This window comes from Uranotaenia lowii, chromosome 1, assembly GCF_029784155.1.
Source record: "Uranotaenia lowii strain MFRU-FL chromosome 1, ASM2978415v1, whole genome shotgun sequence".
Lineage (NCBI taxonomy): Eukaryota > Metazoa > Arthropoda > Insecta > Diptera > Culicidae > Uranotaenia > Uranotaenia lowii.
This window is the reverse complement of record NC_073691.1, coordinates 155,376,662-155,391,869: the sequence shown is the minus strand read 5'-3', so window position 1 is coordinate 155,391,869 and position 15,208 is coordinate 155,376,662. Positions and strand designations below refer to the sequence as shown.

At 41.9% G+C, this 15,208-nt stretch overlaps 1 protein-coding gene across 1 annotated transcript in view; it reads right to left on the bottom strand.

Annotated features, from left to right (window-relative positions):
* Positions 1–14,647, bottom strand: part of LOC129740625 (protein RUFY3) — a 114,712-nt gene extending 100,065 nt beyond the window's left edge. Inside the window, exon 1 of the mRNA XM_055732356.1 lies at positions 13,966–14,647. Within this exon, the coding sequence (XP_055588331.1) occupies positions 13,966–14,161 (196 nt within the window). The 5' untranslated portion in view covers positions 14,162–14,647. The remainder of the gene's footprint in view (positions 1–13,965) is intronic.
* Between the last annotated feature and the right edge of the window lie 561 nt (positions 14,648–15,208).

Sequence of the window (15,208 nt, the reverse complement as noted above, 5' to 3'; positions counted from 1 at the left end):
CCACGACTACTGCATTACTGTACGCTTTATTTCACTCCAAGCATCATGCATCCAGAAACATAAATCCCTCAACGTTATGCTCTTCAAGCTTTGATCGATATCGATTTCGCGAGCCATGACATGTAGCAAAAGTTTTTGACGATATTTTAGTTTACAGTTCTGAATTACATTCTGGTCCATGGGTTGAATCACTGCAGTCACAATTGGAGGCATAAAAAATAGTTATCAAACCATCATCGCTTTTTAGCTCATCATTCATATGATGTGCTGAGCAATTATCCAGTAACAACACAGGTTTAGGAGGAACAGACATTTCGGATGAAAATTTGCGTACTGCTGGTACGAAGTCCTAGAGGAACCAGTTTTGGAAAATCATTCGAGTCATCCAGGAATTTTTAGAGGCGAAATATGTGACAGGCACATTAATTTTTTTTATTTTGATTTGAACGGAAGCTTTGAATCTTATCTTCATTAAATTATAACCAAAAGAAATAACAAGATTATTAGGATTTGAACCATTACAGATTATTTAATTTTTCTACTAACACCGGTCGAAAAAATGTGTTTAAAGATGCGTAAAACCAATATTGAATGATGTTTTGATGCAAAAAAGACCTATAACTAGTAATATGTCAAAAAAGAGAATGTCTACTACAAAACCTCTACACTGTTTTATTGGGTTAATATACGTTTTTGTAGTAATTTATTAGATTATGACGGATTAAAATCATTTTTTCGAAATCTCCCGATTTTATCACTCTCCCCGATTTATCACTCTAAAATTCATCATGGGGGTGATAAAATCGGGTTTTCACTGTATTTCAATCATTCGCAAATATAACTTCAATCTTCCAAGACGTGTTTTCATTCAAGAGGTTATGGGCCCAGTCAGGACGATTTGAAGAACCGAAATGTTTTCTGCAGTTGGAAGTTCTGGCGGCTGTTTTTTTTTAAATTCTTTTTTCTAGGATTTTAACGCTATCGCGTTATTCATCCTCTATTCCTCAGTGTCAAGTGGCATTCATTATTTGTAGTCGTCATTTGACAGTTTCTTCATATCAGTCTTGCGAGTTTGGTTTGTCGGAAAAATTTTAAAATCTTTTTCTCTTCGTCGGGGCAATTGGAGAGAGCCTGCCGAAGGTTATCTGCAAGATCACAATCCTGTCGAGCTTGTTGGTAGAAAGTGCAGTTTATGATGATGTGTTTAATTGTTAGGGGAACCTGGCACGCTTCACAGATAGGAGCATCATCTTTATCCATCAGGTATCCGTGCGTATAATTGGTGTGCCCTATGCGAAGGCGTGTTAACATACGCCTTTCTTGAAACGATGTGCGGTCTCTCCATGGTTCGGGGGTATTTTTCAGTTCTCGAAGCTTGTTGTCTGATAGGTTGTTCCACTCCTGGGACCAAATATGGTAAATATGCTGCTTCAACCATTTGACAGCGTCGAGAGAAGGGATTTCTTGCTCTGGAGGGTCCAACTGACAGCCAGCCGATGCTAGAAGGTCGGCATTTTCGTTTCCAGGTATATTAGAATGTCCTGGTATCCAGCAAAGTGAGATATTTTTCAGGGTGGCGACTTCTGACAATTGAGCAATCCAGGGGTGCTTAAGGTTTCCAGCAGCTACAGCTTTTAACGCACTTGCGGAGTCGGAAAAGATGACGGAGCCAGAGGGGGGACAGACATTTTTTGCGGCCCACAATAGAGCAAATGCTTCAGAACTGAATACAGAACATATTGATGGGAGGGGGAGCGAAATGTTTACGGAGTCTCCGTGTATGCCGCAGCCAACCCGGCCATTCTGTGTTTTTGAGCCGTCGGTGTAGAACTTTGGAAATGTTTTGTATTTGTTTTCTACTGTGTAGCGGAATTGAGGCAAAATTATGGACGGATTATCACCAGCTCGAATTTTGGAAAGGAGCGATAAATCTGTTTTTGGGATTTTTGAGTTCCATTGTAGTAGCCTAGGCTCTTTGCGGTGACAGATTGGAGGTATGGTACCATGGAATGTATTTAGGAAACTGTTAGCTCGAAGAACCATTGGAACATCGGGACTCCGGTTTAGTGACAACCATCTGATCGATTTCATAGTTCAAGTTCTCGCTAGGATGTATTTGAACGGTAATTGACCGCTTTCTGCCATTAGAGATGGGATGGGACTACTTTTAAAGGCTCCACTAATGATACGTATTGCTTGATTATAGATCGGTTCCAATCTTTTCCGGATGATGTCATGTCCTCGACTGAAGAATCCCAGGCCGTGAAGCATTGTTGGCAGCAACCAGCCGTGTAGGAACAGAAGCAACGATGTACGTGAACCTGCACCTCTAGGACTACAGATCTTTTTCAGAATATTCAGCTTGTTGGTGGTGGCCTTCCGAACAAGGTTGATATGGTTCCTGAATTTGAGCTGATCGTCAACCCAGACGCCTAAAATTCGGAAGGATCGAACTAGGGGAACAGCTTTATTGTTCAGTGTGAGCGGTTGTATCTTGTGTAGTCTTCTCCTGTTTGGGCCAAAATGTACCAGTTTCGACTTATCTGGGGCAAAAATGAAACCGAGTGAAGGAGCCCAGTCAGCGATTTGTCCAACAGCGAGTTGAAGTTTTTCCCGGGCAATACGAGAGAATGGAGAGGATGAAAGTAGGATGATGTCGTCGGCATATGCAAGTACTTCTATGTCCTTAGGAACCACTTCAAAAATAGATTCCTATCAGGAAAAGTGTGGGGGCGATAACCGAGCCTTGAGGTACTCCGTTGTTGACTGCACAGGAAGTTGAATAAGCGCCATCGACAAATACTCTGGATGATCGGTCAGATAAAAAACTTTGGATGAACTTTCCCATTCGACCGAGTATTCCCCACTTTTTTATGGTGGAGAGGATTTTGTGGCGGCTGACTCGATCGAACGCTTTTGATATGTCCAGTGAGAGGCATTCTGTATGCCAATTTTTAGATAGGGAGTTTTGTAGAAAGTTTTCAAATGTTGTTAAATGGTCGTCCGTTGAGAAACCAGGTCGAAAACCAAATTGTCTTAGATTCAGGTGATTGGATGTCTCGATAATAGATACCAAACGTCGTTTGACTAGTCGTTCGAGTATCTTGCCCGAACAGTCTAATAGAGTAATCGGGCGATAACTGTTCAGTTGGTGCAGATCTTGTTTTGGCTTTGGGATGGGGATCACTAGTCCTTCTTTCCACTGCCTAGGGATGGTGCCACTCTGCCAGATCTTATTTAAAATATTTAAAAAGATGGTTTTACCTATGGGAGGAAGGTTTTTAACCCTTTAATGCATAGTGTTGTTTTAAAACAACACTAATCAAAATTCAAATATCTTGGAAACGCGTGGATATTTTTGACTAATGTTTTCACAAAAAATGCTCTAGAGATTAAAAGGAATTAGCCCATGGTATGTTTTCAACGATATATCAATGTATTTATGAGATATATTACAAAGTAAGCGGAAAAATGGCAAAAATCAATTTTATTTATTTTTTTGAAAAAAGTAGTTTTTGGAAAATCGTTGTTATTTCTTCAGATTTGCAAATTCTAATAAATTTTTTAATTTCAATCAATCGCAAACGCTTTCCTGCACCCTACTAATGAGGGTTGGAAGAAATTTTCAAAGTCGCATTGAAATGAATTAAGAATTTCAAAAAATATTTTTCAACTTTGAAGGGCCATAACTTTTGAAATACTTAAAATATCAGCTTCAAACCAGTTCAGTTGTCTTATTCGAATTAAAATTATATTATTTCACTGAATCAATAGCTTTTATTCTCATTTTAAAAAAGTCATGCATTAAAGGGTTAAGCAAAGGGTAGCCTATTTCATCCATTCCTGCAGAGCGTCCTTTAACGTTGGTGAGGGCTTTGTCGAGCTCAGATAGTGTAAAAACATTGTTGTATTCAAATTGTTGGTGAGTGGAAAAGTCTATTGGATTTTGGTTAGAGTTTGAGTCGGCTGATGAGACAGAGGAGAAAAATTTTGAAAAAGATTCTGCTAACTGTGAAGGGTCGTTGCTGTAGTGTTGGTTAAGCATGAGGTGAAAGCGACTGTATCTGCCTGATCCGTTCAGCCGTTTTATTTTATCCCAAAGTTTTGCAGAGGGCGTGGAAGGATTTATTTCATCCACGAATTTTTCCCAGCTCGCCTGTTTTGCTTGCTTGATTAGTGAACGAGCTGTTGAGCGTGCAGATTTAAAATCGGCAAATGCTGTATCTTTTCGGGGGTCGTCATTCGGGAGGCGTTTAAGGTACCGTAGCTTTTTTCGACGAAGTTTAACGACGTCCCGTATTTCTGGGCTCCACCAAGGAACTGATGGTTTACCCGGGGTTCCACTTGTTCGGGGAATATGTTTAAGGCTTGTGTCGAACAGAAGTTTGGTGAAGGCATCAATATTTTCTATAGTTTCTTTCTGTAGGTGTTGTTCGATGTCAATTTGGTATCCTATCCAATCAGCCTCATCGTATTTCCATCTCTGACGGATGGTGGACTTTGAGGTTGGGTGTTCTAAAGAGATTGAAATGGGGAAATGGTCACTGCCGTGGGAGTCTTCTAAAACTTTCCAACCAAATCTTGAGCTTATATCCCAGCTGACAAGGCTTATGTCTAGAGCTGACATGTTGCCGGTACTAGGACAAATTCTTGTAGGCAGGTAGTTATTTAGGATAGTTAAGTTGTTATCGTCTTTGAAGCACTCGAGGAAGAATCCTTTTCTATCGGTATGGGATGAGCCCCATTCCGTGGAGTGGGCGTTAAAATCGCCCATGATTAAGACCGGTTCTGGGAGTTGAGTAATAATATTCTCTAGTTCATCTCGGTATTTTTGGAAAGACAGTTTTGGAGAGAGATAAAGTGACACTATTGAAATTTCGATGGGGGATCTAAGACGGATGGCAATGACGTTCAGGGATGAATTGATCCTCAGAGATGTATATGGGTAACCATTTTTAACTGCAAGCCCTGCACCTTGTGAGCTCGGGTGATGTTGAAGGTGGAGATGATAGCCTTTGATATAATCTGTTGGTATGAGGTGTGATGGAGCTAAGGTCTCTTGTAAAGCAAATACAATGGGGGAGAAGTGGGTGGACAAAATCTGTAACTCAGATGCGCGAGCTCGTAAGCCGAAGAGATTCCATTGTATTGCCAAACAAATTTTGCTTTTTTGGGAAGGTGTATTGACCGGTCTATTGTTGCAGAATGTTGTACTCCACGTTGGTGGATTAACTTGGTGGTTGTGGCAAATATTAAGTGGGTTTGGGGCCATTGCGAATGAAATTAATTGGAATGTTCTTACCGATTTTCTGTTGTGTAGGGAGTCCAGGGTGGGAAGATTGTGAAGAACCGGGTTGGCAGCTTGTTTCTATGCAAGGTTTTTTGGGGGTTGCAGTTTCTTTCTCTGGTTTGTTTCCTTTGGGTTTCCGATTGCGTCGACTTCGCTTAGATGATTTTGATTGAAGGCTGGCTTGGCTGTCGTTGGTGACCATGGTATTGTCCGAGTTATCTGTATCCGTTTCAGTGATGGAGTCGGATTCGGGATTCGTTTGGAGAAGCATCAGCTGGGTTGAAAGTTGGGCTACTTGTTGTTCGAGTTGTGCAATTCTTAAATCCTACTGATTTTCGCGATCATCTGAAACCGCGAGACGTTGTTGTATCTTACAGATGTTTTTAGAGGCTGCTTGTCGTTTCCGGTATTCCTTAATTGCAGCACCTTGGGAGATGCCAGAATCAACACGAATTTTTACGATTTCTTGTTCTTCTTTTTGGACTGGGCAGGAGCGATTCAAGGCGGAGTGGTTCCCGTCGCAGTTTAAGCAATGCGGATCCTTTTTGCAGTTCGGATGTGTTCCAGATTCACCACAGTTGAGGCATTTTTCGGGTTCCTGGCATCGGAGCTTCGAATGTCCAAATTTTCCACATTTCAGACAGATGAGCGGTCTAGGGTAGTACGGCCGGGTTGGTGTTCGGATGTAGCCGAAGTAAATGAAGGCTGGGGGTACTGTTCCACTAATGGTCAAAACCATGGAATTTGTTGGGATGGATTTCCCGTCAACCTTTTTGACAAAGCGGTATACCTTTGTCACACCTTGGTCGGCTAGGTTCTCTTGTAGATCTTCATCGGAAAGTCCCTGGGCTTCCCGACAGGAAACCACGCATTGGCAGGTGTTTAGGGTTGCATGCGGAGCAATAAAAATTTTTGTTCCGTCAATCAGTTCTGTCAGCTTTTTCAATTTGTTGGCCTGGTCGGTGCTCCGAATTTTCAGCAGATATGCTTCACCGTTATTTATGGGGTTGGCTCCATCATTTCGTCCGGCAGCCCGGTCGATCGATTTGGAGACGATGAAAGGATTTGCGGGTAGTTTGTGGTCCTCTCGGGCTCTAAGAACTAAAAATTGCAAGTCGCCATGTAATCCTCTAGGATCCATCCAGGATGGGAGCGTTCTTCCAAAATTTTGCTTCGGTATTTGGGCTGGACCAGCCCAAGGTGGATTAGAATCCACCATCGCAAAAGTGTAAACGCCAGACACTTCTTTTCAACGAGCAGTAGTCGCGAAAGCAAAATAACAACAACAAAGTTTAATCCTTTCAAAAGGATGTCCGTGATATAGACACTGCTAAGTAAAAATTTGCGCGGCGATCACAAGGCTAAGAAAACACGTCTTATCCCGCGGGCGGTTCAAACGCGACTCCTCTGGCGGCGGTGACGGTCCGAGCGCTTCAATCTCAAGTCTAGCCGGAATCCAAAGGCTAACAGGGCGCGACAACTGGTCCAGTTGGAAGTTTGCCGTGTGTATATACCTGGAATTGGAGAAGCTGTGGGATGTGGTGAAGCCGACCGTAACTGATACCGGTGCGAGGCCAACGATTGATCCTAGAAAAGATCGCAAGGCGAAGGCGAAGATAATCCTGCTTTTGGATCCGATAAATTACGTGCACGTTCAGGAAGCCGAAACTGCACATGAGGTCTGGCCGAATCTGGAGAGAGCGTTTGAAGACTCCGGCACGGAACGCAAGGTTGGTTTGCCCAGAAACCTGATCAACACGAAGCTTGAGAACTGTGGTTCGATGGCCGAGTACGTTAATCGAATCACGTCAACGTCCCACCAACTTAGAGGCATCGGATTCGACGTCAGCGACGAATGAGTTGGAGCATTGCTGCTTGCTGGCCTTCCCTCCGAGTACCGCCCGATGGTAATGGCGATTTCAAATTCCGGCATCGAGATCAAAGGCGATCTCATCAAAACCAAGCTGCTTCAAGAATGCGAGGATCCGGCTGTAGGTTCTGCACTCGTTACCAAGAACTACCGGAAGGTCCAACACAATTCTCAAACCCAACCGAGAAGTCATCATGAATCGAAGTCACACAACGAAGAGCCGAAGGGTCCGAGATGCCATGCGTGTTCTCGGACACATTGCCAGGAATTGCCCGAAGAGGAACCGGAAAGGAGTCAGAAAGGACAACGCATTTTGCACGGTGCTGTCGACGGTGGATCAAGCTCGAAATGGTGAGTGGTACTTTGACTCAGGGGCCACATCCCATTTTTTTAACCAACGACAAAAATCTGCTCGAGAATCGGCGCCGAGGCAGTGGTACCGTGGTTGCTGCCAATCAAGAAGCGATGGCTGTTGTGTCCATCGGAGATGCGAAGCTGAAGTCACGACTCAACCCAGGTGAAATCAACGTTCGAAATGTCCAGTTTACTCCGGGTCTCTCGACAAACTTACTGTCCGTTAGCCAAATTGTCGAGAACGGGAACAAGGTCATTTTCGAAAATAGCGGGTGCGCTGTTGTCAATTCCGACGGAGAGGTTTTCGCAACCGGAACGAAGGTGAATGGATTATTCAAGTTCGATGGTCAGAAGTCCCATCAATCTTTGGCTTGCTCGTCCGGTGGAACTCAATCGATTTGGCACAGCAGAATGGGTTACCTACACATAAGAAATCTGAAGCAACTCCGAAATGGCCTGGTATCCGGAGTCCAATTTCAAGATGATGATGGTGATGCGTGTAAGATTTGTCCCCTTGGAAAACAAACCCATTTACCTTTCAGCAAAGACGGTTCACGAGCGAACGAGGTGCTCGAGGTGGTCCATTCAGACGTTTGCGGGCCGATGGAGGAACTTTCGATTGGGAAAAATCGGTACTACATCACGTTTGTGGACGATAAATCCAGGAAGATCTTCGTCTATTTTTTGGCGACGAAGTCCGAGTCCGAGGTGCTACAAGCGTTCCAATCCTTCCACAGTATGGCCGAAAGACAACAGGGTTGCAAGATCAAGACCATTCGAACGGATAATGGGAAAGAGTACACAAATCGAGGTTTCCTAAGCTTTTTGGAACGATTTGGCATCAAACACCAAATAACCACCGATTACACCCCGGAGCAAAACGGCTTGGCGGAGCGAGTCAACAGGTCTATTGTCGAACGAGCCTGGTGTTTACTCTTCGAAGCCGGTCTTCCGAAGCGCTTCTGGGCAGAAGCGGTGTCCACATCCGTTTTCCTGTTGAATCGGTCACCAACCAAGGGTCACACCAAGACGCCTGAGGAAATCTGGTCAGAAAGAAAGCCGGATTTATCGCATCTGAGATTTTTCGGAACTACGGTGATGGCTCACTTTTCGAAACAAAAACGACGCAAATGGGACGCCAAAGCTGAAGAGTGCATCCTTGTTGGCTACGAAGAAAACTCCAAGGCGTATAGAGTGTACAACATCAAGACACGCTCTTTGACGAAGGTCCGGGATGTTACGTTTCTGGATGAAGGAAGAGCAAAGTCGCAATCAGCATCGGGTGTCGTCAGAATTCAACATCCTCAACCGGTGTACATACAGCTGGACTTTGAGGAATCGGTTGTCCAGTATCCTGCACGAAACGTTCCAGTTACCCCTGAGACGATGGTTCCGACTACTTCACGAAACGTTCCGGAATCCGAAGGTCCCAAATCGAATGAAGACATCCCTACCGATGACGAATCAGATGAAGAAGACCGACAACTACATCCTCCACGTGACGTGACTATTCCCAATGCGCTCTCCCCGCACTCTACTTCAAATCCACCCGTGTCACAGGTGTTGAGGCGCAGCGGACGGGAGCGCGCAGTTCCAGGCAAGTTGCAAGTTGCTTCATCGCACGAGTCAAGCAAATTTGGTCGCCACAAGCCAGCTGGTGGTAACGCAGGCATCCGAGCCCAAACAAGGACTGGTGGTGACGTGTCGCAATTCCAAGCGAGCCAAGAAATCCAAACGGTCAACAGGTGATCCCCAAACCCCCCGAGAGGCCCTTGGCGGTGATGACGGCGATCGTTGGTCGGCTGCAATGCAGGAGGAGTACGACGCGATGATGAAAAACGGAACCTAGGAATTGGTAGATCCCCCGAGAAATCGAAAGGTCGTTGGCTGCAAGTGGACGTACAAGACGAAACGGGACGAACGAGGAACCATCATTCGCTACAAAGCCCGACTTCAGGGTTCACACAGAAGTATGGATGCGACTACGACGAAGTAATCGTTCCGGTGGTGCGCCAGACTACCTTCCGCATGTTGTTGGCCGTTGCTGCTAAGCGGAAAATGGTGGTTAAGCAGTACGATATGAAGACCGCATTTCTCCACGGCGATCTTGAGCAGGAGATATACATGCGGCGCAACCACCCGGTTTCATCGCAGAAGGAGTAGAGCACAAGGTGTGCCGATTAAGGAAGAGCCTTTACGGTCTGAAACAAGCTGCCAGGGCATGGAATTCCAAGCTGCATTCCGTGCTTTGCAAGCAAGGTTTCCAGCGATGCAAAGCGGATCCGTGTCTCTATCGGAAGGTGAAGGATGGAAAAGCCTGTTACGTGCTGGTTTACGTTGACGACTTGGTAGTAGCTAGCGAGATAATTGAGCTTGAAACTTTGATTGCTGCTTTGAAGAAGCAATTCGAACTGAGTGAGCTTGGAGACATCCACTACTATCTCGGAATTGAGGTTCAGCGAGACGAGAAAGACGATTTCTTCGTGAACCAGCAGCAGTACATCGATCAAATCATTCGAGAGACGGGTATGGCGGATGCCAAGAACTTCAAAATTCCGTTGGATCCGGGTTATATCAAGCAGGAAAGGAAGGAGGCGCCGTTGTCTGATAATCAAGCGTACCAGAAGGTAATTGGTCAACTTCTCTACCTTTCAGTCAACACCAGACCGGACATATCAGCATCGGTGTCCATTCTGAGTCGCCATACCAGCTGCCCCACGCAAGGAGATTGGAAAGAGGTCAAAAGGGTAATCCGCTACCTGAAAGGAACCAGCCACTTTATATCGTCTTCGATTAAGCAGAGCTGGAGATAGGTCCGGGTTGATAGGATATGCTGACTCGGATTGGGCGGAGAACATTGAAGATCGAAAATCCAACAGTGGTCAAGTCTTCATGTTTCGTGGAGGTACCATAAGCTGGAGCTGCAGGAAGCAAACGTGCGTTTCCTTATCCACAGCGGAAGCCGAATTCATCCGAGGCGTCACAGGAAGTGATCTAGCTGACCCGCTTGTTGGCCGACATGGATGAGAATGGATACGTTACAATCAACGAGGACAACCAGAGTTGTCTCAATATGCTGGATATCGAAAAGTTCAGCAATCGGACGAAGCACATCGCCACGAAATACCACTTCGTTCGAGACCTCAAGCAGAAGAAGGAGATCGACGTCGTCTATTGTCCGACTGAAGACATGGTAGCCGATCTATTGACGAAACCCCTTTCGGCTACACGACTCAAGAAGTTGGCGATCGACGCTGGATTAGAATCAACCGATCGAGGAGGAGTGTTGGAGTAGGCCGATCCTAGGCGAAACTAATCACAGCAATCGAGATACTCCAATGTCATTAGCTCATAAGTTTTTCAATCATTCGCAAATATAACTTCAATCTTCCAAGACGTGTTTTCATTAACTCTGCGGAACCCCATACTTTAACCCCATTCTTCAAGAAAATCACGATTGAAATCATGATTTAAATCACTTGTCAGTGAGGTTTGATTTAAATCAATGATTTAAATAAAAGCTTCTACTCAAAATCGATGAAGAAAAAACCTAAAAGTCAGTGATTTGTAATGGAGTTTTTTTTCTTGGACCTGGTGGATATTCCGCAAATTGTGATTGACGAGTTTACAGAGCTGACCAGGGCCCACAATAAAACTTATTTCTACTGGAGTTGTTTCATTGTAAATTCGTGTGACAGAGAACTTCCTAGGATCACAATAAGACCGGTTCCGGACTTGATAGATTTACGTGAAACACTTAGAAGCAAATCAAAAATCACTTGACCCGAACGTGAAATCAAGATAACTGTATTTGTCAACACAAAGCCACATTTAGTTTGGGTGAAAATCCATTGATCCGCCAAGTATAGACGGTCTATTGTGCAATCAAATCTAATTTTTAGAAACATAATAAATCATTAAATTTATGTTTTCGAACGTGAGATTGATGTTTTGTAATAATTTTGGCTATTTTTCGGTCTTGGGATTCAATCAAACAATTTAGCTTTTGAAATTCCCATGGGTAAGGCTGCCAGATTGCCCGGTTTTATCCGGGTTTGCCCGGATTTATAATACAAATTTAGGAAAAATCCGGACCGGCCCGGTTGCCCGGATTTATTCACTGCCAAATCAAACAAAAAAAACCAATTGTGTTGCACATTTTTTTAATTTATGCGTCAAAATTGAAAATTTCTGAGCAATTTTTATAAAAATGATTTTGAAAATTTTTTTGGAAGGCTTAAATTCGATATTAACAAAACTGATAAGATTTAATGAAAAAAAAAATATATATTTCAAGTTTTTTTTCTTGATTTTTGCTTAATAATTCCTAAGTTTTGAACAAACTTGCCCGGATATTGCCCGGATTTTTGGTCGAAAGTTTCTAAATAAATACCCGGATTTTGCCAGATTTTTAGATAAAATTGCCAGGATTTATCCGGCCCGTATTGGTACTGAAAAAATTCTGGCAACCTTACCCATGGGCGTTTCAAAATCTAAGTTGTTTGGTTGATTCCCAAGACCGAAAAGTAGCCAAAATTATTACAAATAATAAATCATTTTCTTTATTAGAAGTAAGTCGGAAATCGAAAGTCCAGACTCCCGAAGTAAAATTTAGTGCTGGTGCGATATCTAGTATATCCAGCTTGATTGTTCACGATTAAAAACCACTTATCAAAAAAGTAAAAATCTAACAGTTTAAAAATATAAAATGTATATAGCAGAGCGAATCCCTATCAACATTTGATCAACGTTGTTTTCACATACCCTTCGGCCTTCAAATGGAACTCATCTACACCACACATGAAAACTACATGAATTCTGTTCACATAATCTGTTTGGAGTGTACGAAGGAATTTGACATAATTTTTTGAACGATCGTCAATTCGCTAATCAGACCTAGGCGTGTATTTTTATTTCGAAGCGATGGATGTATAAAATGTCGAATCGATGTGAATTTAGTTTAAAAAGCATTGGCTTTCCCTGCCTTTTGGTGAACGTATAAAATCATGAATCATAATTGTTACATATATACATGACGGAAGAAATTTTGGATGGTAGATTTTTTTCCTTAAAAAGCAGTTTATTGAAAAAAATTCTATTTTAATAAAAAAAAAACTGATTTAAATAGAAAAACCGTATATGCGATTTTTTTTATTTTTTTTTTTAAACATCATTGATTATTATCCACCCAGGGATCAATGATTGCTGATGACAGCTGTAAAGTTGTGTTAAAATGAGAGAAATCAGTGCTCAGAGAGAAAGAAATTATGCGACATCGGAATACTCATTAAGAAATAGGTTAGGGAATATGACAAGTGGAAAGTGACAAATAGCTATCGCTAATGTAATGGTTCTTTGTTTAAGGATTTGACGAACAAACCTGAATAAAGATAAATCAATCTGCAATAGAAGTCTGTCCCTTCCGGGCAAATGCTCTTTCTTTAGTTCAGACGCCTATGCCATACTTGATGTCGTTCAGAAATCTATCACACACACCGACATTTTTTACAGAGGATTTATTATTGATCCAGAAAAACAATGTAAGTCAAAATTTCCAACATACAAAAAAATATAAATATCTTGTGAAATGATACAGAAAAAGACAAATCGGAAAAATGCTGTTATAAGCTTTTAAAGTGATAAGGTTTCTAAGTTTATAAGTATTTTGGAAATGAATATCACGAAAGACCCTGACAAAAATAAAATGAAAAGGTCTACTGAAGGGAATTTTACTCGGGCATTAAAAATGCTGGATTTGGAAGGAATTTTTGACTTTTTTTTCATTTGCCTGAACAAATTTTCAAGAATATAGAACGGAGAATTTATTGAACAGTTTTTGAGATTCAAGGGTTTTGAGGAATATATTGAAAATGTAGGGCTTAAGTATGATGACTATGAATAGTTTTAACTTTCCAAAACAAAGATGAATTTTATTTTTATTCATTCCCTGTTTTGTAATACACGGGAATTTAGACGAAGATTAAAAACTCTTTTGAAAGCATAAGTCAGCGCGTTTTGTAGGCTTCCTTCTTTGCTGTCAGAAATAATTATAACTTTTTCTATTGAATTTTCTAAACATTGTGAAATTTAATTTTTTAAGATTGATTTCAATCTAACATATCTGGGCAAATTATGAATCTCTGAAAGCTACAACTCTCTTAAAATAAATGGTCAATGGCGCGACATGGAATTTTTAAACGTGTTTTTTCGTTAAGTTCTTACGAAAACTCGGGTACCTAACTTTTTTTTGTAGAATTCAGCAAATATTATTCAATTAGTACAATAGAATCATATTCCATAATTCTTGTACGATTCTACGACCTAGTCAAGAAAACCTCATAAAAATAACAATACATGCTGACCCACCCACAATCTTTCAGGACAAGCTGTTCGACGGAATTTCTGGCTGGAATGCTCCCCGTTGAATGTAAACAAAAGTGTAGGTACTTACCAGCACGCCGCTTCCTTTGGCCATCGCTTTCGCCGGAAGAACCAAACGGAAGGTAGGCCGACAGAGATGAGTAGCTTTCGGCCCGGCCGCCAAGGTTTTCGCGAATCGATGCCAACGAGGGAGATTTACTGATCGGTGTTCCGACCACCGAATCTTCCTCGCTGTGGCTACGCATAAATAATTTCTCCCCACTCATTCTCACCTGTTGTTTTTTTTTTTTCTTCAAATAATATTGTGTAGATATATTTTACTTTCGACTGTAGGTTTCGAAACCCTACCCCAAACTTATTTTGAATCACCACAGACAAAAGCAGGGATATTTGCACTTATCTCATTTCTTGGTAGGTGGATGCAGCCCCATTCCTGAGCATCGACCAATCTTATCAAAAATGGAATAATGCCCCCTTGATGACGTAAAAATATACCATCAGAATCACTGCCACTTTGCACATTAAAAACAAACCACTATCACACACCCTTGCGTGCGGTCAACACTGCATCCTAATCACCCGTATTCATTAACGCGATTGACTAATCTTTACACGACGTTATCGTTGCGTTTTTTGTTTTATTCCCAAATCTGAGAGGGCAAAAAATACGCGTCACGACGAAAGGAATCTGAAAAAATATCACTGTTTTGATTGCACCGCGAAAGTCTTTGCTTTCTGTTTCTGCTGTTGATTTCAAAACTAACTTTCTGGCAAAGGCCGCTACTGTAAAAGTAACAGTGCTGGCAATATAACAACTTGTGCTTACTCTACGCAAACGATTTTAAATTGCATCCATCTATTCGTGCGAGCAGATTTAAGAAACTGCGTGTGAAGTACCAGTTAAACATTCGAAAGAACTATTCAACTTAACACATTTTACTAAATAATAGTTACTCATGTGGCATTTGAGGAAAGAAACAAATTGTACCGTTAAAATTACTTTGAAAATAATGTATACATAAATGGATTGGCGAGGAAGAATGACCTTAACGGGTTAAACTCCTATCAAAAAGAAAAAAAAAATGGATTGGTTCACGAAAATCTTTTTAATTTGGATTATCAAATCATTGCAATTATCTGCCTACGTTTTCTATAGAGCCATGACTTAAAACATATCTGTACCAACACGTGAAAAGGATGTATCTCCATATATGGCGAATCGAGAAAAACGCGTTTGAAGAAAATACAACCTATTTTAAATCGCTAATTAAAAATCACTTGAAATGTTTGCATTTTATGACAGACAAACGGTG